Source organism: Berghia stephanieae, chromosome 8 (assembly GCF_034508935.2).
Source record: "Berghia stephanieae isolate SIO BIC M18660-M18661 chromosome 8, UCSD_Bste_1.3, whole genome shotgun sequence".
Lineage (NCBI taxonomy): Eukaryota > Metazoa > Mollusca > Gastropoda > Nudibranchia > Aeolidiidae > Berghia > Berghia stephanieae.
In genome coordinates, this window is record NC_088367.1 from 357320 (window position 1) to 383870 (window position 26551).

The 26551-nt window shown below is 33.5% G+C and overlaps 1 protein-coding gene across 2 annotated transcripts in view; it reads right to left on the reverse strand.

The window, feature by feature from the left end:
* Nucleotides 1-6742: 6742 nt before the first annotated feature.
* The window catches only part of LOC144977976 (dnaJ homolog subfamily C member 25 homolog), a 21268-nt gene continuing 1459 nt past the window's right edge, over nucleotides 6743-26551 (reverse strand). Inside the window, exons 2-12 of one of the 2 annotated variants that reach the window (XR_013646441.1) lie at nucleotides 26291-26319; nucleotides 20247-20312; nucleotides 19781-19834; nucleotides 19070-19124; nucleotides 17844-17950; nucleotides 16996-17133; nucleotides 15791-15855; nucleotides 14964-15159; nucleotides 14254-14319; nucleotides 13056-13656; nucleotides 6743-7810 (exon numbers count right to left, since the gene is read on the reverse strand). Coding sequence is in view for 1 of the 2 variants with exons in the window: in XM_078923384.1 (XP_078779510.1) it covers nucleotides 13534-13656; nucleotides 14254-14319; nucleotides 14964-15159; nucleotides 15791-15855; nucleotides 16996-17133; nucleotides 17844-17950; nucleotides 19070-19124; nucleotides 19781-19834; nucleotides 20247-20312; nucleotides 26291-26319 (899 nt within the window). In the remaining variant the exon portion in view is untranslated. Of the gene's footprint in view, nucleotides 7811-8865; nucleotides 13657-14253; nucleotides 14320-14963; nucleotides 15160-15790; nucleotides 15856-16995; nucleotides 17134-17843; nucleotides 17951-19069; nucleotides 19125-19780; nucleotides 19835-20246; nucleotides 20313-26290; nucleotides 26320-26551 lie in introns of those variants that run through there. The other variant, XM_078923384.1, reaches the window with a different exon arrangement.

A 26551-nucleotide genomic window follows, 5' to 3' on the forward strand; every position in this document is an offset into this window, starting at 1 on the left:
TATTTCTCGTATACTAATTCAATTGTTGAGAAAACCAAAATGGTGGTTGTATTTTATATATTTATTTAGTCGTGACTTTTGAATAAAAGTGTTTTGTTTTATTAGACGGAATACAATATAAAATTACATTGTTTTGCAAAATTATTTTGTCTGGCAATAAAAATACAGCGGTAATTACTTTAAGAATTTAAACCCAAAACAACAACAACAACAACAACAAAAAAAAAACAAATAAGAAAACAATTTAAATAAATGAGTTTTGAGAAGCACTAAAGAAAACGAGAAAAAAAGAAAAGTTTAAATTGATAAACAAATATATAAAAACAACACAAATTAATACTAAATTGATATAAAATTAGTAAATTAATAAATTTAATTCAATACTGGAACATTCCCAAAGTCATTACATCAATGGTACCAGCACAAGTAAGGCAATAAATAAGAAAAAGTTCGTTTGCCAAAATCTCTATTTAGTTTTCACTGGTTAATAAGGTGGGCTCATTTGAATTTGCCCGACCTAGTACTAGAGAGGCCAGACAGCAAAAATCGGAGTTAGTTCACCGTCATGCGACGTAACGATGAGATGACGATGTGGGCGGAGTGGGGGGGGGGGGTGATAAAAAAGAACAGGAGCGTATCCTGGTTTATGCATTACGGGATGCATGGTGATTCGCAATCTATTAAAAATACACACAAATTGATTTCAGTACGAAGTATAAAGTTTAAGTAGTAACTTTTGAAATTATCTAATTTAAATTTGATTATTTCAGACCTGGTAATACAGCATATAACTTGAAAAAACAGGCTGGTATTTGCCCACCCTGCCCATTATTACCAGCCGTCCCTGATATATATATATATATATATATATATATATATATATATTATATATATATATATGATGATAATGATGATGATGATGATGATGATGATGATGATGATGATGATGATGATGATGATGGTGATGATGATGATGATGATGATGATGATGATGATGATGATGATGATGATGATGATGATGATGATGATGATGATGATGATGATGATGATGATGATGATGATGATGAACTATAGATAGAAAATAACGCCTTGAATCTGTGGATGACTATCTTTTCGAAATGCTAAGAAGGAGAAAGAAAATAAAAATAAAAAAAAAAATAATTGTAGCAAGCTCTGTGTTTACGATGCAAAGCTAAATAGAAGAGAAATTATTGTACTAGATTAACGAAATTCTAGAATTCTGCCTTTCCCCGATTGAATATCGAACATCGTGTGACATCGCATAGACATCAAAAGTAGGCTAAGTCTGTTGTCTTTGCGAATTCTCATCCTGCTTACGACGTTAGTAATCTTGAGTAATTTCAGTAATTATATTTTGATCTAATTCTCTTATCATCTTAGCGGCGTATACTTATTTGCAGGTCTGCAACCCTAATTCATTTTGGGCTCATTGTTGTATGGAAATCTCCAAAAACAAATGACGCAAAATATGGTCCGTTAGAACAATGTTAAACTAGGTCCACAATGGCGTTGAGATGTCAGGCTTGCATATATAATATATATATATATATATAATATATATATATATATATATATATATATATATATATATATATACTGAATATACAAATACAAAATATACGATTCATTGATATGATTCGACGTGTGTGTGTGTGTGTGTGTGTGTGTGTGTGTGTGTATGTGTGTGTTTATGTTTATATATATATATACACACACACACACACACACACACACACACACGTCGAATCATATCAATGAATCGTACATTTTGTCTCCAGCGAATTAACCCACCGGTATTTGACTCAGATCTGATGCTCTGATACTGACTGATAACCCAAAGATAAGACTAAAAGTAATTTTAGTGCAACTAAAGATAAGACTAAAAGCAATTTTAGCACAACTAAAAATGGTTTGTCGGGATTGTTAGGGGATTAGGTAACAATTATAACTTTATCGGCGAAAGCCTAAGATTGAATAAACTTTGAAACCTTTAAAAATTAAATAAATAAATAAATAAATTATGCGTTTAAGAGCTCGCAAGATAAAACAAATATTTTAATGAAAATTTTACAATAAAGACATAAATAATAAACAACCATTTTTTTAAACCAACAACCACAACGGGACTCTCGTTTCAAATGGAGATAAGAGGTCATGTAGCCGATCTATTCGTGCGTCTATAGATGCTGTGCGTTTGACTAAGAAGTTCACAACATTGCCATCCAGACATGCACATAAAACAGTGAGTAACCTTGAACGGTTATATAGTCTGATTAAAACAGTTTAGTGAGAATGGCTTTGCGAAAGTTTGCTCGTGATTCAAAGGAATAATTTTATTTATTTTTTTAAGAAGAAAAAATGGGAGGAGGAGAAAGAGGAGGAGACGGAGGAGGGGGGATGAGGAAGAGACAGTAAGTGCCTCCCTGTCCACTGTGGGAGGTCAGTAACCCCACCCAGAGTTAAAACTAATAGCAATTAGTACATAAATAAAAAAAATTTTAAAAATTCCCTTTATTCATCCCTAAGGGAAAATTTGTCTTTAGGGTCTATTCCAAGGGAAGACTGGAATAACCCAGGCGTCAGCCACAGTATAGCGCCGCAAAGTGAGCTAGGGCGAGGTGACTTGCTCAAGGCCACACAGCGCAGCGGCGGGTGATCGAAATCGGTACCTTTTGGGTACGAACCAAAGACCTTACCACTGAGCCACGCTGCCCCCATTTGCAAAAATATCATCTCTCAAAAAAGATACTATACACTTGACTGTTTCCCTCGCATCTAACGATCCCTGCTAGGACCAGGGAAAAAAAGCCAAGCAAGCAATCTCAATCCAGAATAAAGACATTCGTAGAGCGACACGGAATGGGAAAATATAGATATGAGGGATAGAAGACAACAAGTGACCTCATGGTTTTGTTAAAAATAAATAAATAAAAATAAATTCCCTTTATTCATCCCCAAGGGGAAATTTGTCTTCATGGTCTATTCCAAGGGAAGACTGGAATAACCCATGCGTCAGCCGCAGAGCAGCGCCGCAAAGTGAGCTAGGACGAGGTGATTGAACTCTGTACCTTTCGGGTACGAAGCAAAGACCGTACCACTGGACCACACTGTCCGCGTTTACGACACATTTAGGTCATTTCAGAGCCAGTAAAAAGGAAGAATATGGAATAGTCAAAAGATGATAGATTTACAATTAAAGAAGCCCAGAAAAAACTATAGAAAGACAAAGGGGAATGGTACAAACAGACGCAAGCACAGGATCCCACTAAGAGGACAACACTCAAATGCGTACATTATACATTCAAAACACTTAAAACAATACGTAACTGAGAGATGGTTTACAAGGAGAAAAAATATCATCTCCCAAAACTATAACTAGACAATTGTCTGTTTCCCTCACAGTCAGGGACTCTGGCCAGGGCTAGGATAAACCCAAGTAAACCCATTCCACGACAAAGACAGAAAGCAACTTAGAAAACAGATATAAGAGGATTGAAGACGCAGCGTGACCTCCTGGCCACCATGGGAGGTCAAAGACCACACCCAGATGTAACCTTCTTGCCCACAATGGGAGTCAAAATGTTTTTGTTTTTAAGGGTTTTACGGCGCTTGCAACACATTGAGGTCATATCAGCGGCAGTAAAAAGGAAGAAAAGGGGATAGTAAAAAGTTCTAGAATTACAATTAAAGCATCCAAGAAAAAGTAAGACAAAGAGGAACGGGTTCAAATAGGAAAACAGATGTAGATTCTAAGAGCACACTATCAAAGTACTTAGTTTGAGATCACCTAAAGGTCTCATCCAGACACAAGCACAGGTTCCCACTAAGAGGAATACACTCAGATGTTTACAAATCATATATAATACATACATAAAACATAATAGAGTGCATAACAGGGAGATGATTTACAAGGAAAAAAATATCATCTCCCAAAATTCTAACTATCTATACATTTGACTTTTTCCCTCTCAGCCAGGACCAGGACGATAACCAAGAAATCTCATTCCAAGACAAAGACAGATAGCATGTTGGAAAACAGAAACAGGGGTATATAATACAAAGTAAAGTGCCTTCCTGCCCACTATTGTTTTTGTTTTTAAGGGTTTTACGGCGCTTGCAACACATTTAGGTCATATCAGCGCCAGTAAAAAGGAAGAAAATGGGATAGTAGAAAGTTCTGGAATTACAATTAAAGCACCCAAGAAAAAGTAAGACAAAGGGGAATTAAGAACAAATAGGAATCAGATGTAGATTCCAAGAGCAAACCACCAATGTACTTAGTTTGAGATCACCTATAAGTCTCATCCGGACACAAGCACAAAATCCAACAAAGAGGAATACACTCAAATGCTTACATTATACATAAATAACAAATACAATAATACATAACAGAGAGATGATTTACAACGAAAAAAAAATATCATCTCCCAAAACAATAACTATGCATTTGACTGTTTCCCTCCCAGCCAGGACTCCGAACAGGGCCAGGACAAAACCAAGTAATCTCATTCCAAGACAGAGAAAGAAAGCATGTTGGAAAATAGATATAAGGGGATAGAAGACACAGTAAATACCTCCCTGCCCGCTATGGGAGGCCAGAAACCCCACCCAGTTCCTGCCCACTATGAGAGGTCAGGAACCCCACCCAGTTCCTGCCCACTATGAGAGGTCAGGAACCCCACCCAGGGAGTCAAAATGATAAACAATCTAAAATCAAATAAAAAGAAATGCAGGACATCGTATTCGTATCACTTCTTTTATTTGAATACATACAACCCGATTCATCAAATTGTTTATCTTCACTATCACACGCATGCGCATCATCGTACTTTTCATTCTCATGTCATTCAGACACAGCATTTTAAAATTCAATAGACGCATTCAGCGTGTTATTTCCCTTTCATTCATGAATGTATACACTCTCAACAAACACAATACCATGGCAAATAAATATTAATATCAGTCCTCTCCCAAAGAAAATAAAAAATTATGCGGCAATAAAAACAAAAACAAGTGTGAAAACAATGGTAATGACGTAGATAATAATAATAATAATAATAATAATAATAATATAATAATAATAATAATAATAATAATAATAATAATAATAATAATAATAATAATAATAATAATAATAATAAATAATAATATTATAATAATAATAATAATTATAATAATAATGGTAATGCTAATGATTATAATAACAATAATGATAACTACGATGATGATGATGATGATGATGATGATGATGATGATGATGATGATGATGATGATGATAATGACGATGAGGCTGATGATGATGATATTAATTATTATTCAGAATTCGAAATAGCGGCGATCTTGTACTCCTGTATTCATGAATGGATGAAATCCATAGTTTAAAAAAATGAGAGAGGGAGCGAGAGTGAGAGAAAAAAAAAGAGAGAGAGAGAGGGAGAGAGAGAGAGAGAGAGAGAGAGAGAGAGAGAGAGAGAGAGAGAGAGAGAGAGAGAGAAGAGAGAAGAGAGAGAGAGAGAGAAGAAGAAAGAAAGAAAGAAGAAGAAGAGAGAGAAGAGAGAGAGAGAGAGAGAGAGAAAGAAAGAAAGAAAGAAGAGAGAGAGAGAGAGAGAGAGAGAAAGAAAGAGAGAGAGAGAGAGAGAGAGAGAGAAGAGAGAGAGAGAGAGAGAGAAGAAAGAGAGAGAGAAGAGAGAGAAAAGAAGAGAGAGAGAGAGAGAAGAGAGAGAGAAGAGAAAGAGAAAGAAAGAGAGAGAGAGAAAGAAAGAAAGAAGAGAGAGAGAGGGGACTGTAACAGTACAACAATTCTTTAAAATATCTGTTGTGACAAAATGTTACAACAAAATGTTTTAAAATCAAGGGAGAAAAAAAAAAAAGATCACTGATCATTTTAGGTGACAATACCTCTAAGAAATAAATAACAATGTGAAATTGAATGTAAGCTTCAATTTAATTACGAAAACAGATAAAATTGACGTTTTAGGTTTCCCCGGTATCAACAAAACAGGATGAATGAAACACTACAGACGAATGAGATAAATAATCGTCTCAATCGTCTGTAGTGTTTCATTCATCCTGTTTTGTTGATAAAGGGGAAACCCGAAACGTCCATTTTATCTGTTTTCGTAGATTAAATTGAAGCTTACATTCAATTTCACATTGTTATTTATTTCTTCGAACTTCGAACTTCGAGCAGCAACATTTACATTTCCCAATACTTCTATGACGTGTCGGGTTAAAAAAAAAAACAAATTCTGGTCAATAAAAAAAAACAATTTGTTTTGTTACACGTTGCGGCAACACACTACACACAAGGTGCGATTATAAAATTGCTCCAGGGCAGTGTGCTAATGATTTTTACCCGATTAAGTAAGCCATGACTATTAAAATCAGGTATTATCTGTTATCAGTCATCAAGCTGGGAAATGGCCCATATGTTGCTTATTACAGAAAATTGAGGATCATGGTAAGGTGTAAAGGAATAGAAAGTACTCTATATTTCGACGTTTATTTCATGACAACAAAAAAATAAATGTTAAAAATTGTCCCAAGTCTAAAGTAGATAATCGGTAGAAAAAGGGTTTTGAGAAAAACGGCTACAAAGTTTACTAAACGTCATTTCAACGTTTGTAGTGACCTCGAAATAAAGAATGAAATCAAAATGTTTAAGGTGCAAATTTTACTTTAAAATGTTGTGAAAGTATGAAGAAATAAACAAACGATCATACAATGGGGAAATTCCAATTTTCATTGGAAAGCCCTGAAAAACATTTTATTAAAAGTACTTCCGGTGACATGTGAACCTTTGGCTTGGAGCTCTTCACAGATGCTGGGCATTAATGTCATTATAGTGTAACATGTTGTAGTTACTCCATGTGTGTGTGCGTGTGTGTGTGTGTGTGCGTGTGTGCGTGTGTGTGTGCGTGCGTGCGTGATTTATAAACTTTCTCAACACCCTGTACCATATTTGCTATAATTATAAGAATTATAACAGTTTGATAGTAGAGAACAGTACAGAGAGGCAGCGGAGGAAAGTGATAGAGGTGAGATAAATAGTTGTTTGTTTTTGTTTTTAAGAGTTTTACGGCGCTTGCAACACATTAAGATCATATCAGCGCCAGAAAAAGAAAGAAAATGGGATAGTGAAAAGTTACAAAGTACAATTAAAGTACCCAAGAAAAAGGAAGACAAAGGGGAATTACTTCAAATAGGGAACCGATGGAGATTCCAAGAGCACACTATTAACTTACTTTGTTTGATATCACCTAAATGTCTCTTCCTGACATAAGCAAATGTCACCACTAAGAGGAAAACACTTTTTTTTTTTTGTTTGTTTGTTGCTTTAGGTCTCTTCCAACACAATTGAGGTTATATGAGAGACCGCTGAAACAAAAAAAACAAGCAATCTAACAAAAATAGTACAAATGTCAATCAAAATCATAACCTAAAGATATCATAAGCTAAATTATAAATAACCAAGAACAAACAGGCAGAAGATTTACAGAAAAAAAAATATCCCCTGTCAAAAATACAATCACAAACCAAAGAAGCAGGATAGGCTAGTAAAGAGAAGAAGAAACGACATCACTATCGGATCGTACACCCATGCGAACTCAAATATTTACAAATCATATATATGTAAAACAAAAATAATACAATGCAGAGATATGCTTTACAAGAAAATAAGTATCATCTCCCAAAACTATACATTTGACTGTTTCCCTCACAGCCAGGGCCAGGGCAAACCAAGTAATCTCCTCATTCCAAGACAAAGACAGAAAGCACGTTGGAAACACTTTTAGGGGGGGGGGGGGTAGAAGACACAGTAAATGCCTCCCTGCCCACTTTGGGAGGTCAGGAAGTTCACCCAGTGAGGTAAATAGAATCAGTGCGCTGAATTTAAAAAAAAGGACAATATGCCAACATTTGTTATGTATCCTTAGAACAGCTGTCTGATGACAAAATGATGAAATGGCGTTGTCATTAAAAATATTTATTAGAATCCGTGAAAGAAAAAAAAAAAAGAAAAATGCTAAACAACACAGAAAACAGAAGCTTCAAAATCAGATGACATTGCTAGCAGACGGTACTCAGTCAGAAAGCTGTCATATTGAGAACCAGAAAGAAAAAAAAAAAAAACACATGGGATACTCCAAAGACTGCAAGAAATCGTTAACAATATAAAAAAAAAACAAACAAACCATTGAGCAATGATGGGTTCTTTTCGACTACGCATCCACTCCGGTCACAAGTTAAAAAAAATAATTGTCTCAGTCTCATGGTCTCACCCCAGGACAAGGACACAAGGACAGATAAAAGAGGACAACATATTTAAAGGCAAAGGAACCCCAGCTAGCCAGCAAATCCCCAACCCTGATATTAGTGAGCACTTTTCCAACTCCAAACGTTAAAAAAAATATATAAGTGACGATCACAAGTATGAATATTTAAATTGGAATAAATAATAGTAACGTGATAACAGATCATATGTCATTTGCATATAATGCATATATAAACTGTCATCTGCATTTTTTGCCAAATTGGGACCTAAAATTTGCCAAAATTTGCCAAAAAAAACCCCAAAATTTGCCAAGAAATTTGCCAAAAAGACCAAAATTTGCCAAAAAATTAGCCGAGGAGAACTAAGCGTTTCAGTAAAAATTAACACGCGATACAGAAAAAAAATTATAAAAGACAATTTATTACATTTAAGGAGGCTACATTATGAATAGCGTTGTTACAAAGATTTTAAAGGATCATTATCCGTAGAGAGTAGCTTCCCTTAGTTTGGGCCCAGGCACAGACTTCTGTGGGCCCAGGCAAAGCTGCAACATTTCTCAAGTTTCGCACTTTTTTTTTTCGTTATTTTGTTTTCGCTTCTTTATTTTCTCAAAATTTGCCACGCGATTTGTCAATTTTCCCAAAATTTGCCACGATTTGCCAATTTTGGGAAATTTGCCAAAATTTGCGGATCGCCCTGATATTTGCGGCCGAAAATTGCCATTTGCGGCCGCAAAAAATGCAGATGACAGTATAAAGAAATCCTGAATTAACCATAATACCATTGTGGCAGTTTTTAAGTAATCATTTGTTAAAAACACAAATCTGATAATTGCAAATGAATCTAATCTTATATATTATGTTTAACAAATGCTTTGACTTTGGCCCTGACTGAGATGAACACTGCATACACATGTAACACCGAGTTTGCTTAGAAAATTGAAGCTGAAGGTTATTTTATGGTGGATTATAGTTGCCTTTGAGATATATATGCCATAATCTGGGGGTTTTTTCATCTCAGTCGCACACGCACATCTTCCATCCAAATCCCAAAATGAGTCCCACAGTAATACAATATTGTCCTGCTCAATGTCATATAATTATGAATACCTGGCAACAGATGGAAGTTAAAACACAGAGAGATCTATTATCAGTTCAGTTTGTGTGAGACACCAGTATCGAATCCCTACTCGCTTTATATGCCAGATTTCTATGATTGAGACTTGCCATTATCACAAAACTAGGAAACAACATTGGCAAATATGCGACTTTAGTCCTTTATGTAACCTAGAAGACAGGATAGATCACCATGATAATTGTTAGTTATTCCATCACACCTACAAACATTCAGACAAAAACATCCTCAGATATAAATCTACAGTTTTTGTGACCAAATATACAAAGGCTTCAATTATACAATCTGACAACTCTTACATCAGCAAAATAATATCCTTAAAAATCAGGGTAGAGAAAAAACAATGGAGACCTATCTCCCAATTTTTCAGATCAAACTTTTAAAAAATAAGCAAAGGCGATGCACGCCGAGCTCCAAGTCATAATTTTAGTAAAATATGATTGAGTTAACAGTCTGGGTTTTTACTTTCAAATCAGGACTATTTTTCTAAGGCCAAAAGCTCACAAAAATACTTGTTTTCCCCAAACATTTTTATCATTCTCACTCCAAAAACTCTGATGCATCTTCTTATTTCAGTCAAGAATTAGGAATATTCAAACTTACAAGGAGCCTTATATCAGTCTTGATGCATCAAAATTAATAGTGAGGCAATAAGAATTGAAAGTCTTTGTGATAAAATTCAATAGAAATTTGTAAAATGGACCATTAATGATCATCATGTAGTCATATTACTTTTGTAAGCATCATCCCAGCAGCAAAACCGAAGTTGGCAGCTCTGTTTATTGGTAGCACGCTTCAGTAAGACGCATGTCTTAAAAGAAATACAAGTGGTGATTTAAAAAAAAAAAACCCAAAAAGCAGGGAAATGGATTAACCATACGGATCAAATGTAATGGGCAAAGAAAAGGGTCGGAGGTTAAAGAGCGGAAGAAGATGAGTAGAGGGGAACGGGGCACTTTGTAGTATTAGTACCGTAATTACAACCCTCTTACCAGTAATGACTCGTTTAAATGAAGGATATTGACCCTGACAAAAATAGAACCTTAATTAAAGCAGTGAATGTCAGCAGCTGTACTGTAAGTCTTGGGTCATGAATGTGAAGAAAAAAAGCAAAGGGAAAAAACAAAAAACAATGTAATCAGCTTTAACAATTGGGGATGGGAGATTTTTAATAAAAGTTGGAATAATATGTCTAAGGTATAAGTTGTTTTATTTTAACCAACATCCTTCTCGTGTTAGAATTTTAAATACCTATCAGGGTGAATGAGATATTCATACTAACAACAATCATATTGCAATGAAAACGAAGCATTGCCATTAGCGCCAATGATCAACCACAATGAGGTAAATACCATAAAAATGGGAGTTACACTGGCATGGACATTTTATTGTGGTGAAGTGAGGTTTCAGGAGTGTCTTAATTATTATTTGTATCACGCCTTTAGTCGGAAAAATGGCCTAATTACTATATAAGTTTTTCAGTACTTTAAGCACTTGGCATGCATAAAAGCCAATGTTAGTGCGGAAAAACAATACTGTAATTTTGTTGATTTTTTTTTCTCCCTTTTTAACTCAAACCGAAGGGCAAGCATTCGTCATTCAATTTTTAGTTCCATTCATTGTAAAGGAAATGTAAGAGTTTGTTATTTATGAAAACAGATGAATATGCGAATATGTCAAATACCAAACTGGCAAGCAACTGGTTTCAAAAACATTAACTCACTAAACCCTAACACCGACTATATCTGTAGTTTACCCGGGTTACTTTTACCCCATGCCTATTTATTTAATTTTTCTGAGATAAAATATAGGCAGAGTATAAAAGCTAATGTTTTTAGTTTTTGCATGTTATTGATAGTTGAATAAAACTATCTATGTACATGCTCATTTTTAATACATTTCTTCCAATTTTGAAAAGTAGCAAAAATCTCTGAGATGGAGTGAGTTAATAAACACTGTTAGAAATCGTTGGTCTTATTACAAGTCATGGCAGTGACCAGATTTCTTGTGGCAACAAGTTTGCATGTGAGATACTTTAAAAATTATGACACCACACTATTTGTTGATATTTGTTTTTGTGTTTGTTTTTAAGGGTTTTGCAGCACTTGCGACAAATTTAGGTGATTTCAGTGCCAGTAAAAAGGAGGAAAATGGGATAAGTTTTTAAATATTCTAGAAATACAATTAAGAGCACACAAGAAAAGGAAGACAAAAGGGGAATTGTACAAATAGGAAGTAGATTTTGATTCCAGGAGCATACTGTCATTGTGAATAATTTGAGATCACCTAGAAGTCTCATTCAGCGACAAGCACAGGATCTCATCAAGAGGAACACATTCAAATGCTTACACATTCAAAACAACAAATATTACAATACATAACAGAGAGATGATTTACAAGGATAAAAATTAGCATCTCTCAAAACTTTAAATATACATTTGACAGTTTCCATCTCAGGACTCTGACAAGGGAAAGGACAAAACTGAGTAATCTCATTCCAAGACAATGACAAAAAGCAAGTTTGAAAACAGATGTAGGGGTATAGAAGACACAGTAAGTGACCTCCCTGCCTACTATAGGAGGTCAGGAACCCCACCCAGTATTAGTTGATGAAATGACCAAAACTTTGAATCTAATAATATTAGGCCACTGCAAAACAAAAACCATATGTGCGATACATTGTGATCACGGCACTGCAATCTGTGGAAGCCACTGCAATTCAAGGAAAACACTGCAACTTGTGGAAATAAGGCTTTTCGGGTTTTTGAGCAAATTATTCCTAAACCAATAAAGACGAGAGAAGAGCTTGATAACAAGACAAGATATACACTTCTTTTTTTTTAAGTCAAATTTTACAATGTAATTTGGTCTTTTTTTTTTCTTGATCCAACAGGGCTTCCAATAGCTCAGTTGGTAATGCATTTTCTTCCCCCCCCCCCCCCCCCTCCCCTAACCTTCATGTCCACCCTGCAATGAATTGGTAGCTAGGTCGTTAAATCTGGCAAATGGTTAACAAGCAGTTGCTATTTTTTCAATATAGCAACAGGGATTCAACTATCATCGTATATTGTTTCCATAATCATCAGTTTGTTTTTTAAGTCACTTAATTAACGCAGTTCATATTGTGAATATAAAACTATCATTATTTTATAAAATCAAAGAGCACTAGCTATTTTTGTAATGTAGTGTGGTGACTATCCTAACCATGATTAAATCACACTTCCCTGACAGCTTCTGTACTATTCATAACATTATTGTCCAATTTCACTTTTCCTTACATCATATGTATTGAATCTTCAGACTTCGTGAGCATCATTTGTGATACTGCTATAGAACTGCATAAGCTATGAATTTGTAGTTACTTTCATCTGATATGTCTAAAACACAATTACCCTCTTTCATTCTTCAATTCCACATTCAGTTATGCTAATGACTACAGTTGTAAATTTGTTTTAACTTAATTAAGGGCAAATCTGATAGGACTGTTGAATCATCTATTTTATTTGTGGATGAATTTTCAACATTCAAAAAGCAAATTGCCAAGTACGTAAGTTGAAATAAAGCTTTGAATGTAGCAAAGAAATTATCTCCAAAAACGCAGTGGCAAATTTTTATTTTTTTTTGCCGTTGTTAAGGGGGGGGAAAAATATTGATACCTGTAGTCACAGAATATAATATTTTTCAAAATAAAAAAAAAAAATTTGAGGATAAAACCAAAATACATCATAAGTTGTCCTGGAAAATAGACAATGCTCGCAACTCTGATCTAATAAATGAATTATTCTAAAAACAGTTTCCCGACATAATTGAAAGTAGCACCTGAGAAAAATAAACAGATGATATAAATAGCAACAAATTCAACCTGACCAAAGAGAAACCTCCTGAATATAAAAAAATGGGTGAAACATCTCGTGGTCCTGGTCGTTTCCAATTGAAAACAAAAACAAAAACAACAACATAAAAATATCGCTCATTTCAAGCACTTAAAATGTTAATGTTAATGTTAATCTCATAAGACACTGGAATTTTGTCATTTAAAAATGACCAAAGAAAAAGACAAATATATGAACGATTGTTAATGTATTCTATTTCAAATCTGAACTCTAATCTGGTCCAAAGGTAATTTGTCCAGCGCCGCCTCTCTTCATAAACCTTCTGTACATTTTGTATCTGCCATTTTCTGCTAATTTTATCTTCATCTCTTCATCTTTTTTCGCCTTCCAAACCTGGAACAAAATCAAGAAAACTTTTTTTTTACAAAATTCAAAAATTAGTCTAAAGATTAAAATTATCCTTTAAAAAACATTATAAATGATACATAGATTAAAGATAACACTTAGTATTTCAAATTAAATTTGTAAATTTAAAAAAAAATTGAAGCACTACTGAACTGTTTCAGTCAAAGAATATATATAAAATTAATAACAAATTTAAATACTTAAGGACTTGGATATCCAGTAATAGTTATAAGCTGGCGATAAAACATCAGACGTAAAAGCTTGCTGAATCAAGTATTCGAAGATTAACCGGCACGGAATATAATGAAATAAAAGATAAATATCATACTTTGGTCTTGGCGTCTGGAATAGATTACCACAAAATCCAAAACAATCATTAGCTATGGCAGTCGTTATAAAGAGCTTGAAGGCCTGTCGTTAATTTTTTACTTTTGACAAGATTATTTTGGAATTGTAAAAAAAAAAATTTATATACCTAATTATCATCAATGCATCCCTTCCTAAGGATATAATGTGCCTGACACAAATGTCTATTACATTAATATTATCAAGGAACAATATTACAGGCTTTTAAAGTGTACTTACATCAAAATTTTTCTTTATCCATAAGTTATGGAGTAGATAATCTTCAATTTCATGCTCTTCCAAAGCCTGTTAATAAAATAAATACATACAAACGTTTTTACTGTCTATATCTTTATAAATATCATATCATTTGAATATTTATGAGGCTTATCAGTGACATGTCCACTATGAGCCTTTATGTGTGTGTATGTATGATACATCATTTTCTATTTTCTTAAAAGGGATCGTAGGTGATAAGGTTGAGAAATTTTAGAAACTAAGAATAATTTTCTTTTTCATAATTTTGTTCTTTTCTTTTCCTTTTTTTTTTTCTTTTTTTTTTTGATAAATCTAAATTAAGAGAAATTTATAATGACGTGACAATGAGTTCATTAAAAATAATTTTGTACGCAATATACACCCATTGAGAGTGTATATATAATAACAATAAAAATGCATTATTTAAGCTTTAATTTAACTGATACAGATAAAAAATATGGGTATCCTCTTTATCAAAAATAACAACAACAACAAAGTGAATTTAGACTGAGGATTGTGCAATGTTATGCAATGTTTTTTTCTCCCACTTTACTTGTACACTTTAGGGTCTGATTCCACTATCAGGATGTCTCTGTAATCCAGACAAAATGCTGGGAACTGAGGTGTTCGGATTAGAGAGACATAACTGCGATAAGATAAATTTAATAGTGCATTGGATTAGGAATACTTACATTAAATTGGGACTCGTTTAATTTTAAATATTTTCGTATCAAATATAATTTCTCCTCTTCTCCATATTCCTCTTGCTTTATAGTAAACTTCCACAACCATCGGAACCACCAGTAAATGTATGCAAATATGTAGTACGGTATCATCACCAGCTGAACCCATAATACATCTGTGTACTTTGGTTTACTGTAGCCACCTCTGGTAAAGCATGAATGAGAACAAAAAATAAATAAATAAGTACATCTGAAAGTAAAAATCTCCATGTCAAAAGACAGGATTATTTACATTCTTTGGCATTAGGAAAGGATAATATTCTAATTTTAAATACATGCCATTTATCAAGATTCTTAATTCATATTAACTTTTTCTTAAAATTGTTATTCATATTGACCCTTGCGTTAAAAAGTCACAGAGACAATTCAACCCAGAAGACAACATAGAGTTATTGCCATTTCGTTTACAAAAACTTTTTATTTAAAAAAAAATAAAAATCAAGAGGGCAGAAAAGACAGAATTAAAGTCCCAACAAAAATCATTTTATTCTGAAATGATCAAACGCAATCAGAGCCTCGCCTCATTTATATCATCAAGGAATAGCATAGAAGAATGCACAAATGAGGTAAATCCTTGTGTGGATGGTGGTTTTTTGTTTGTTTTTTTTTTTTTTTGGTATTTTTTTTGCTTACGCTTTATCTATTTTTCATTGATTTTGAGAGGACACGGGGAGAGAAAATTTACTTCCGGACACCAAGGCAACGGATAAACACTTAAATCCAGAACAAAACGTTTTGTTATACCAATCTGGTTATAACGTATAAATAAATCCTACCTTATATCCATCTTGTTCTCGATTATCTGTCTTATTATAGCCTCCTCCTCTTCTTTGGCTTCCTCCTGAGAAAGTGCAACAAGGATCAGTGATAAAAAATAAAAAACAAACAAAAAACTTTTTGAATTCAAAGCATGAAACTGTTGTACCCGACTAGGACTAAATCATTGACTTGTTTTTTGTTTTTTAAAAACTGGTTTAAAACACTATACACTATAAAGACACAACACAGATCTTAAAGATACAAAAATTTTATGATTTCAACACATCGTTAAAAGATTGCTGCAATCTACATAAACTTTTTAAAAATCAAAACATCTTGGATATCTTCATAAAAAAACATAAGTAAAAATGTTGAGTTATTGGTGAATTTGTTCCATCATGACAACATAGTCCCTCATTCTGAATCTATAAGAACTTAATAAAATCAAACACCTCAAAGATCTTCATAAAAAAAAATTTAAAAAACCAGCTAAAAAAATGATTTTTAAAAAGCGATTATTGTGTTCCGTCATGATAATATGGTTCCTCATCCTGCAAAGATAAAACTTTAATAAATAAATGATTTTACACCATTATTGTACACATTCTGAGGCATCCCTGCTCCATCAGCTATGAATGTTCTTCATTGGACATTTGAGGGGAAAACAAAGCATGGGCAACCAAAAAAAAAATGGAGACAAACAGCAAAGGCCAAACTTAAGACCATTGGACTCAGCTTGGGGAGAGCTCAAATAATGACCCAGAACAGACAGAAGTGGAGGACCATTGTTGCTGTCTTATAAGCTAGCCGACATAAAGGGCAGTAAATAAGTAAGAAAAACACTGAAAATAATATAAAATTAACAGGGTTGCCAATTTAGGGAGCAAAAATTTACTGAACTTATATGTGAACACATCGAATGACCCCTATCTGAAAACTGAACTCCATTAAAAAGACATTAAGAACTTACTTTCAATACATAACATGACATCATAAAGGATAACAATAGGTCAAGTGCTATTTTACTTAAATCGGCTCGTATCCTGGTGCTCACTGGATGGAGGTTTGTTATCTAATCGGCCCACCTTCCGTAAGCTTTTGACTTCCGCTCATCCAGTGATTGGAAAATGAACAGACATTTTTTTAAAAAACTTACTGAATTCCATGAACAAATGGAAAACCAGCAACCCTGAATTAAAAAACGGTGAGGAGATGGGATTACCTTATTTTTCTTATGTTTTTTCTTGTCCTTGTTGATCTTTCCCTCCGATTTGGCTATTTCCATGGCACGTATTCGATACTTCTGGTCCTTACACAAGTAGTTGATGGCAGAGTTGTAGTTACTCAAGGCACCAAGATACTGAGGAAATAGGTTTTAATGAATATATTAATTAACCAACAGTGTTCAAATTCATAAACCAGTGTTGATGGTTACAAAAAGTGAAAAAGTAGGAAAATGTTGAACGATTGCCTTTAAGCCCCATTTTTACTGCACTAAACCCCACTTTTAGAGCAATTGAGATGATAGACTATCATTGATACTCTAGCTAACTTCTGGAGAGTGGGAAACTGCACCTGTGTGTTCCACCACACATCAACTCTCTCATTGCTAGCACATTGTTTCGAGAAAATGTAATTTGTAAAAGGAGGAAATTCCTCCTCTGGACTCCAAAATCGATGATTTCCTCGGATCCGAGCAAAACCATCAGCACTGATAAACATCAGTGTCTTACAATGCCATCTTTTCTAGCATTTCTTGAATCACAGTCTTGCAATGAGAATATATATTTGATTAAAACCTCAATAACCTCATATAAATCAATCAACAATATGGACATTATTACTTAAAATGAATATTTACATATGTACAATAAAAAAATTTTTAATGCTCCATAATATACTAATAAAGAATTGATCACTACTCCAAAAAAAAATTAAATAATAATAATAATAATAATAATTAATATAATAATAATAATAATAATAATAATAATAATAATAATAATAATAATAATAATAATAATAATAATAATAATAATAATAATAATAATAATAATAATAATAATGTACCTGTACTAAGGAAATAATAGTGATGGTGACAGCAATAACGATTCGAACGTCGACCTTAGGAGCCATCCTCCTTCTGTAGTAGCGGTAGTAATGAGCATAGTACTCATCTGAAAAGTTGACAAAATAATTCCATTCAATACTTTGACCAATCGAATTCATTTGAATCTAAAAGAAAAGTCTGATAGTAATGACTATTCAAAAAAAAAAAATAATATCATATTCTGTTTGCAACGATAAATAAAGGTACAAAAAAAAATTTTAAATTGAGCTTTCATATTGCGCGATATCCACTCAATGTGTTCAAAGCGCTTTACAAGGGGTCCCTGGACAACAGCAACACTAAACATGTAGGACGGGACATGATGCCTGTTAGGCGATATTATAATTTTTTCGGACAGAGACAACCCTGTTAACAGCCAGGTACTCATTTTACACCTGAGTACAGTGAGAGAATGTGAGTAAAGAGCCTTTTCCAAGGAATCAATTATACACCAAGCAAGGCTCGATCCCAGGACCTTCTGATCCGAAAGCGAGTGTCATACCACATGACCACATAGTCGTAGACCAGCAGAGCTATAAAAGGCCCATCTGGCTTTAGTTTCTCGTGGTCCTTGTAGTGCATAAGTTGAATTGACAATTTTTGTTTGTTTGTTGCTTTGTTGTTGTTTTTTAGGAAGGGAGGGGGAGGAGGAGACTTGTGAAAATGGGCTACTGGTATATCACAAAAACCCCAATTAAAACTCCATATTCATCCTTAGATATTCGTAAAACCTATAATTTAGGACACACACGACCTAACACATCAATCAAACGAGGACACACACGACCTAACACATCAATCAAATGAGGACACACACGACCTAACAAATCAATCAAATGAGGACACACACGACCTAACACATCAATCAAACGAGGACACACACGACCTAACACATCAATCAAATGAGGACACACACGACCTAACACATCAATCAAATGAGGACACACACGACCTAACACATCAATCAAACGAGGACACACACGGCCTAACACATCAGTCAAATGAGGACACACACGACCTAACACATCAGTCAAATGAGGACACACACGACCTAACACATCAATCAAACGAGGACACACACGACCTAACACATCAATCAAATGAGGACACACACGACCTAACACATCAATCAAACGAGGACACACAGGACCTAACACATCAATCAAACGAGGACACTATAACCAACCTGGGTTGTCCAACATGTAGTTGTAATCATTTCGTTGTTCCTCATCTCTCAGGATCTGGAAGATAATATTTCGAAGAAATTCAATATTATCCTCTTTTTTTTTTAAATGATCGAAATGTAATTAACTATTCATCCATTTATTGTTTTGTTTTGTCATTTTGTTTTCTTTTCCATTAAACATATCAAGCTAAAAAGGTAAAATTGCAACAATTTTCATGCACAAAGCTTGTTTAAAATATTCAAGGTACAGAGTATTTCTTAGCATGAAGAAAAAAAAATGCATTATAAAGAAATTGGATTAAATGACATGCTTCAATGTTGTGAAATGAAAAGGCTAAATTACAAGATCTTTGACTCTTGACTAAACAAGATCAGAAAAATCTCCTGACCTCAAATTTATACACATTTATATTAATTAAAATAAATAACTTTGGCTTTCAGCTCATCGCAAATTTAGCATTATCAAAAATAGGTTTCTAACATACGATCAAAAAAAAAAAAAAAAAAGGAATTCAATCCTGAGACAAAATTTATAATTTGTGAAGAGTGGGATAAAAGTCTGATTGAAATCTTCAAGCTATCTCTAAAATAAGTGGCTGACAACAAAGTTTTAATAATTTGAGTTAGAATTATTTTCATTAAATTAAGCAACTTACAAAATGATTTTTAATAACTAATGACTATTTGGCAGCTTTAATAGAACCACTGTACCTCGTAAGCATTTGCAATCTTCTGAAACATTTCCGACGCCTTCTCCTTGTCCTCCTGAAATGAAAAAAAATAATCAACTGCAAGACTTCAATACCAAGGGCAACAGAATTTATTTTTTTAATGGGCAAATAGAAACATTCTTAAACATTCAAACAAAACCTGATAGTTTCTTGATCATTGTATTTCAGTTAGAAGTTTAATTCATGAATACTAATTGTTTAAACTAAGCATAAAACATTACAATGAGCAAATAAATAAAAAATTTAAACACAACAGTAATGGCTTTCAAAATCAAATTAAACTTGAGGATTGCTGTTGGTCTAGGACCCTTTGTAAAGTGATTTGAGCATGTTTAGTGGATATTGCGCTATATAAAAAAAAAAAGAAAATTTTTTCAAAGCTCAAGCATTCCTGTAAAGGGGTTGGGGGGAAATAAAGTAGTTATATAAATATTACATTAACATACCTTCTTCCGATGCATGTCGGGATGCCATTTTTTGGCAAGTTTTCTATAGGCTTTAACGATTGCAGACTGGAAGAGAAAAAAATAATAAACAACTGAATGAATGACAGGCATAGTTATATTTTACAATCATAACTGTTTTTGAAAACAAGTAATATAAAATTCTTATTCAATTTTCCAAACTGTTCAAAAGTTGAAATAGCTATCAGTATACTTGGTGATGGATCGTCAGACTTTTAATTTTTTAAAATTTTTTATTTTTATTTCGTAGTTTGATATAGTCGGGTGGATAAAACAATGCATATCAATTCCAGTAACATCTACTCTATTCAAGCATAATAATAATAATAATAATAATAATAATAATAATAATAATAATAATAATAATAATAATAATAATAATAATAATAATAATAATAATAACAATAACAATAATAATCTTTTATTTTAGTTTCATTTTTCTGTACTAATCTTATTTTGAGGAAATATTATCAACCATTGTTTTGCTTCTTGAATTACAGCTCCCAACAAAAAAATTATTTAAAACACACAAATACTAAATGAAATGCCATTTACAGTTTCATAGAATCTTCTTCAATGCCTATTTCCTCAGCAGACATCAAGAGCAAATAAAGATGGGCCATAACCTTCTATATCATTAAATCGATTTCTTGTACAATGAACACAAAAAGATATATTTTTTCCCCTAATAACTAAACCACACGAGAGCCATGATATTACAAACTTCCCTGGCTTCAAGAGTTACACTTGTTCATATCTGAGACTCCAGATGGTAAAAATTACAAGCAACCATTACATACAATAATGTGGCCTTTATAAAAATAGACAAAAATTATGGGGTTTTATGCACAACTAGAAACACGTGTCTGCAATTATGACTTTTTCTGGCAACCCCCATCCCCTCCCTTACTCACCCACCAGTGATTGGGTTAGATATGGTGGAAAGTACTTTACTACAGACTACTATCTTAGTCAAAGCAAAGGGTAACAAACAATTTTACCCTGGCTGAATGCCACAGAAACTGGAATAAACCCCAGCTCCACAGCCTTACAGCTTTGAAGATTACTACAGTTTTGTCAGATGGAAAAAAAAAAAAAGCCAAATAAATGAAGCACACCTAGTGCCATTATTTTTGGATTAAATGACAAGCCAGCAAGATCATACTCATAGGCCATACACTCATACTCTGTATACCATGTTGATGATGATGATGATGATGATGATGATGATGATGATGATGATGATGATGATGATGATGATGATGATGATGATGGTGTTGATGATGATGATGATGATGATGATGATGATGATGATGATGATGATGTTGTTGATGCCGGTTTTTTGAGGGTTTTTATTTTTTTCGATGACTACTATGTTACTAGTGTGCACCTGTGTGTGTGTGTCTATGTCAATATTGTATTGTTATAAATGTGTAACCAAATGACAAATTGCCACTTTTTTTTAGGACAATAAAGATTTATTATTATTATTATGTAACCAACCATGAAAGTAAAGTTGACTACGGACGTCTAAAGAAGATAACCAGTTACTATTTAAAATTATGTTTACCTATACAACACCAAGCCGTCTATCCCATTCAAAAGTGTCCTCAAATCAGGGTCATGGTAACGTGGATTTTAAATAATCTGTTAATTCTAGGATTTCAAACGGTACCTTTTTTTTTTAATTTTAAATCTAGAATATCATCTCTGTTCTAATCATGTAGTAAGTATTAGGATTTAATGTGTTACAAGTGAATGGTATTTGTGCGATAAATTACAATAAAGTTTAAAACTATTGTCATAAAATGGAAACCTTTGTTAAGTCAAGGTTCAAATCAAAACTATTTTCAAACCGAAACCATTGAAAGTTCTAGATTTATACCACTACTTTCAATCTATTACAAAAATTGAGCTTCCTGGTGTTATGCAAGAATGGTGTATATCATAGTATTAGAAAACTTGTTTCAATATAAAGTTCCCATTTATTCATCCCACAGGGGAAATTTGTCTCTAGGGTCTAATCCAAGGGAAGATTGGAATAACCCAGGAGTCAGCCGCAGTCTGGCCAAAATTTAATATATAAATATATTTATATGAGGGTCTTTTTTGTGAGTAATGGGAGTGGCAGTTGTGATGATGGCACTGCTATCATTTTTAAATTGTGATAGTGATAATAATGGTTGTCTTCATGCATGTGGTAATGATATTGCTGGTTTTATAGTGGTGGTGTTGGTAATAGTAATATATATATATATATATATATATATATATATATATATATATATATATATATATATATATATATATATATATATATATATATAATATATATATATATATATATTATAATAAATGCATTTTAATGCATATATAGATATATATATATATAATACATATGTGTGTGTGTATTTGTCTTTTCTCCCTATCCCTATTTTTTCTTTCTTCATGTCTCCCCCCCCCCCCCCCCCCCCCCCCCCCCCCCCTGTTAAAAAAAAATCATCTACCTCAAATATATATCTATATATAGGTACAGTATGAAATGATAGGCTTGTCAATTTTCAATTAAAATGATTGGAAACGACAAGAGAAGGACAACCTGTTGCCATTTGTCCTCTACAAGATTATATAGAAAGTATTTTATTGATCCAAGTACGGCAAGTCAGACTCACCCTGTAGCAGGATTACAGAGAGTTTACTTAGTATACAGTGGGCGGCAATGAAGTATTGAGAAAGGAAAAAAGGAAATTTGAAGCCTATTCTATTGATTGATACAGTCTTACAATAACTATAACTATAATTATCACTTAATTTTGTATTTCCAGCATTCCATTTTAATTATTTTTAAAGTGAATAAAATATATTTATTTTATTCAATGAGAAATATCTTGCACAGAGCCTTTAATTGTATTGTGCTAATTGGTTTTATTTATGTATCAATTGACAGTATGAGTGATATTTGATCATTGTTACAAATGTATGATTTAGTGTAATAGTAGTAGTAAGCCTCGCAGTCCGAATGACGCTTGCTGAGAACTGTGTGATTCAGTCATAGTTGATGAGTATATCTGCTCTCTCCATCCATATTGTTAATTGTCACGGTCCTGGGCAAGAGTTTTGAGGCTGTCAAGATCTTGTGTGACTTTAGTACGGAGGGCACTGCATTAAGTGTAATAATGCCAATGTAAAACGCATAGACCACGACATTGCCATGGTTGTGCTCTATACAAATGCTATTGATCATTATTATCATATGCCTTTTCTTTACAAGAAACAATGGTATTGCAATTTTTCACAAAGAATTTTAAGGGGTTTTATGGCGCTTGCAACACTATAAGGTCATTTCAGCACCAGTGAAAAGAAAAATTATAAGAGTAAGAGGAAAAATTGTAGATCTGAAGCTAAAAGCAACAAAGAAAAAGTAATACAAAGGGGACCAGTCCATTTAGAGAACAAAAGATTCCATCAGCTCATCAATGTGCCTGTTTTGACATTGCCTAAAAGTCCTGTTCCAACAAAATCAAGGAATTCTTTTGAAGGGTACACTCAAATGTTTACAAAGTACAAGATATATCAAAACTAATGTTAATTGGATTCAATAGTCTGATGTCACGTCGCTCAGCAACAGCAGCCATCGTGGTTCTAAACAAAGAAAATCTGTACTTTTTATTCTTCATGCTGGCTAGAACTTCTCATATGTCTTGTGATCAGAATGTGTAAAAGTCAACACATGATCAGATTCATGTTTTTTTCCTCTGGATGCTCGTCAGAGAAATATTTCATCAGGGCATCCGCCATTATTCCGATAGTTTAGAGCCAGTTTCAGTTACTAAGTTACCATGCGTCATTAACATTACGACTGTTGAAGCGTCTTACAGTAAATATAGAGAGATGATTTACAAGGGGAAAAAAGATAATATCTCTCAAACAAAAACAAACAAAAACAGATACTACAATAAAAATGCATTTGACTGTCTGCCTCCAAGCTAAGGATCCCCCCAGGACCAGGGGGAAAAGACAAGACAGCAACGTGAAAAGAGAAATCAGACTTGGAGAGATAGAAGACACAGCTAGTGACCTCTTTGCCCAACATGGGAGGTCAGAAAACCCAAAACAAGTATTTGCAAAATGGGACCCTACTCAAAAAATATTATAATCAATTCTTTTTTTAATGTGTCCAAGATCATACCTGTTGAGTAAGAATTTCTTTATATATTAACAACAATTCTACATACAAACTGATTTACTCAGTCTGAATGAGCATCCATATCCTCAGAGCAATTTCATGAAATCAAGTTGTTTTTTTAAATTAATCAGGGAGCAGAAAATAGCATGTTTCACGATACCTGTTAAGATAAATTTATTTATAGAAGAGACACTTATAAAAAAAAATCTGACCAATCCAATTTAGACTAACTTTTCAAATCAAAATTACACATTTTCTTGACGCAAAGCATGTTTGTAGGATAAAAGAGAATTTTTTTTTTTTTAATTTTAAGAGGGAAAGAAAAAAAACCCAAAAAAAACTGAAATAAATTATATAAAAATTGATTCTCAAACACATGGTATGGAATAAATTGAAAGAGAGAGTAAGTTTAAAGAAGTCAATCTGTTGCTATATATTATCATCAGCTGGAGTGTATGATATTGACATAAAGACAGTCATGTTTACTCTGGCTTCCTGTTATTGAATATTCATATGCACAGAAGGCAGTTTGAGCAACCTATCATTGATTTATATAAAGATAGAAGCAAATACAAATGAAGTATGGAGAATTTGAAAAATAGAACCTTTTGTACACGACCTCAAGGAAAATGAAATAATTAACAAAATTGTTGTTATAAGAGGGGGGGGGGGGGAGGGGTTCTAAATAGCCCAATAAACCACTGGTCTGACAAGCAAAGAAGGAAATGGAAAAGGTAGCCCACAATTGTGTCCGATGGAGATGTGTTGTTGATGGCCTAAGCTCCAAGAGGACTGAAAGGCCAAAGTAATTAAGTAAGCAGACAAGAAAAGGGGTTGGTCTTTGCCCTAAGTTAAGACAAGATTTTTCTTTTCCCTGGCCACTCTATCCTCCATAAGAGATTCGATAGCTGGGTCTATGAGATCTGATGGAAAGTACTTTATGAGAGATGAGTATTTCCAAAGAAGAGCAAGCAATTGATACTCTCCGAGTCTGAGTAACACTACAAATACCACCACAAACTCCTGCTCTACAGAGTTTGTGATCCTGAAGACTGATGAACCACTTTAAAAAATTGTTTTGGAAAAATATATTCAAAAACTAATGAACAAAGCTATAAAATCCTTTCCTCTAAACCTAAACATTTTCAGTGTCACCCCCTACCCATCAGCTTGGCATCTTCACTTAATAATCCAATCCCGCTATTAACCCAGAAATGCCATCATCTGAAAGGCAGTTTAATTGTACTTATTCTTCTTCGGGTTAAGGCAGCCAGCGCTATCATGTTGTCGATTAATGATGCTCTGTTGTATACATTAGTTTGAAGGATAAGATTTTTTTGAATGCTTCAATGATGGGCGCGTTGACAAATTCTTCTGGGAGGCTGTTCCATTCCTTTGCTGTTTTGGGGAAGAAACTTGATTGTCTGTGAAATATTTTTGAGGCTGGAATATTGTATGTCAGTGGATGTGTTGTGTCGAAAGACTAGGCTGAAATTCAGATGTAATGTTAATTTGACCGTGGTGATATATGTAAAAGTTAATGAGCTGTAACTGTTGTCTACGGGTAGTGAATGGCTGTAATCCAAGGATCTTCATATCGGTGTCTGTTATTTCTTCTATGTAACCTTAGTTTGTGATCCATTTTATCGCTCTTCGTTGTACTTCGCCGAGGGTGTTAATACCATCCATTGAGTGTGTATTCCATACAGCACATGCAGATATGCAGTGATGATTTTGTATCTGAAGTTTCACAATGTATTCTAAGATTAATGAGGTGGTTATTTATTTTTTTACATTGTCGTAGGTATCGTTTTAATGAAAAGAAGAAAGTGTTACTTACTCTCTCTGTATCCCTTGATACACCAAGAACTGTAAGTAGATTAAAGAAAAAAATATCAATTAAAAAGTAAAACAGAATCGATTGAAATTGAGAAAATTAATTATTTCATTCACCTGTCACATTAGTTGAACATGATAAGACGATTTAACTTAATTATTATTATCATTATCAATTTCATCATCAGTTTTATAACCATATCGGAGCCCCCCTCTCTCTCTCTCTCTCTCTCTTATTGTTGTAGCAGAAATAATCTCAAACTAA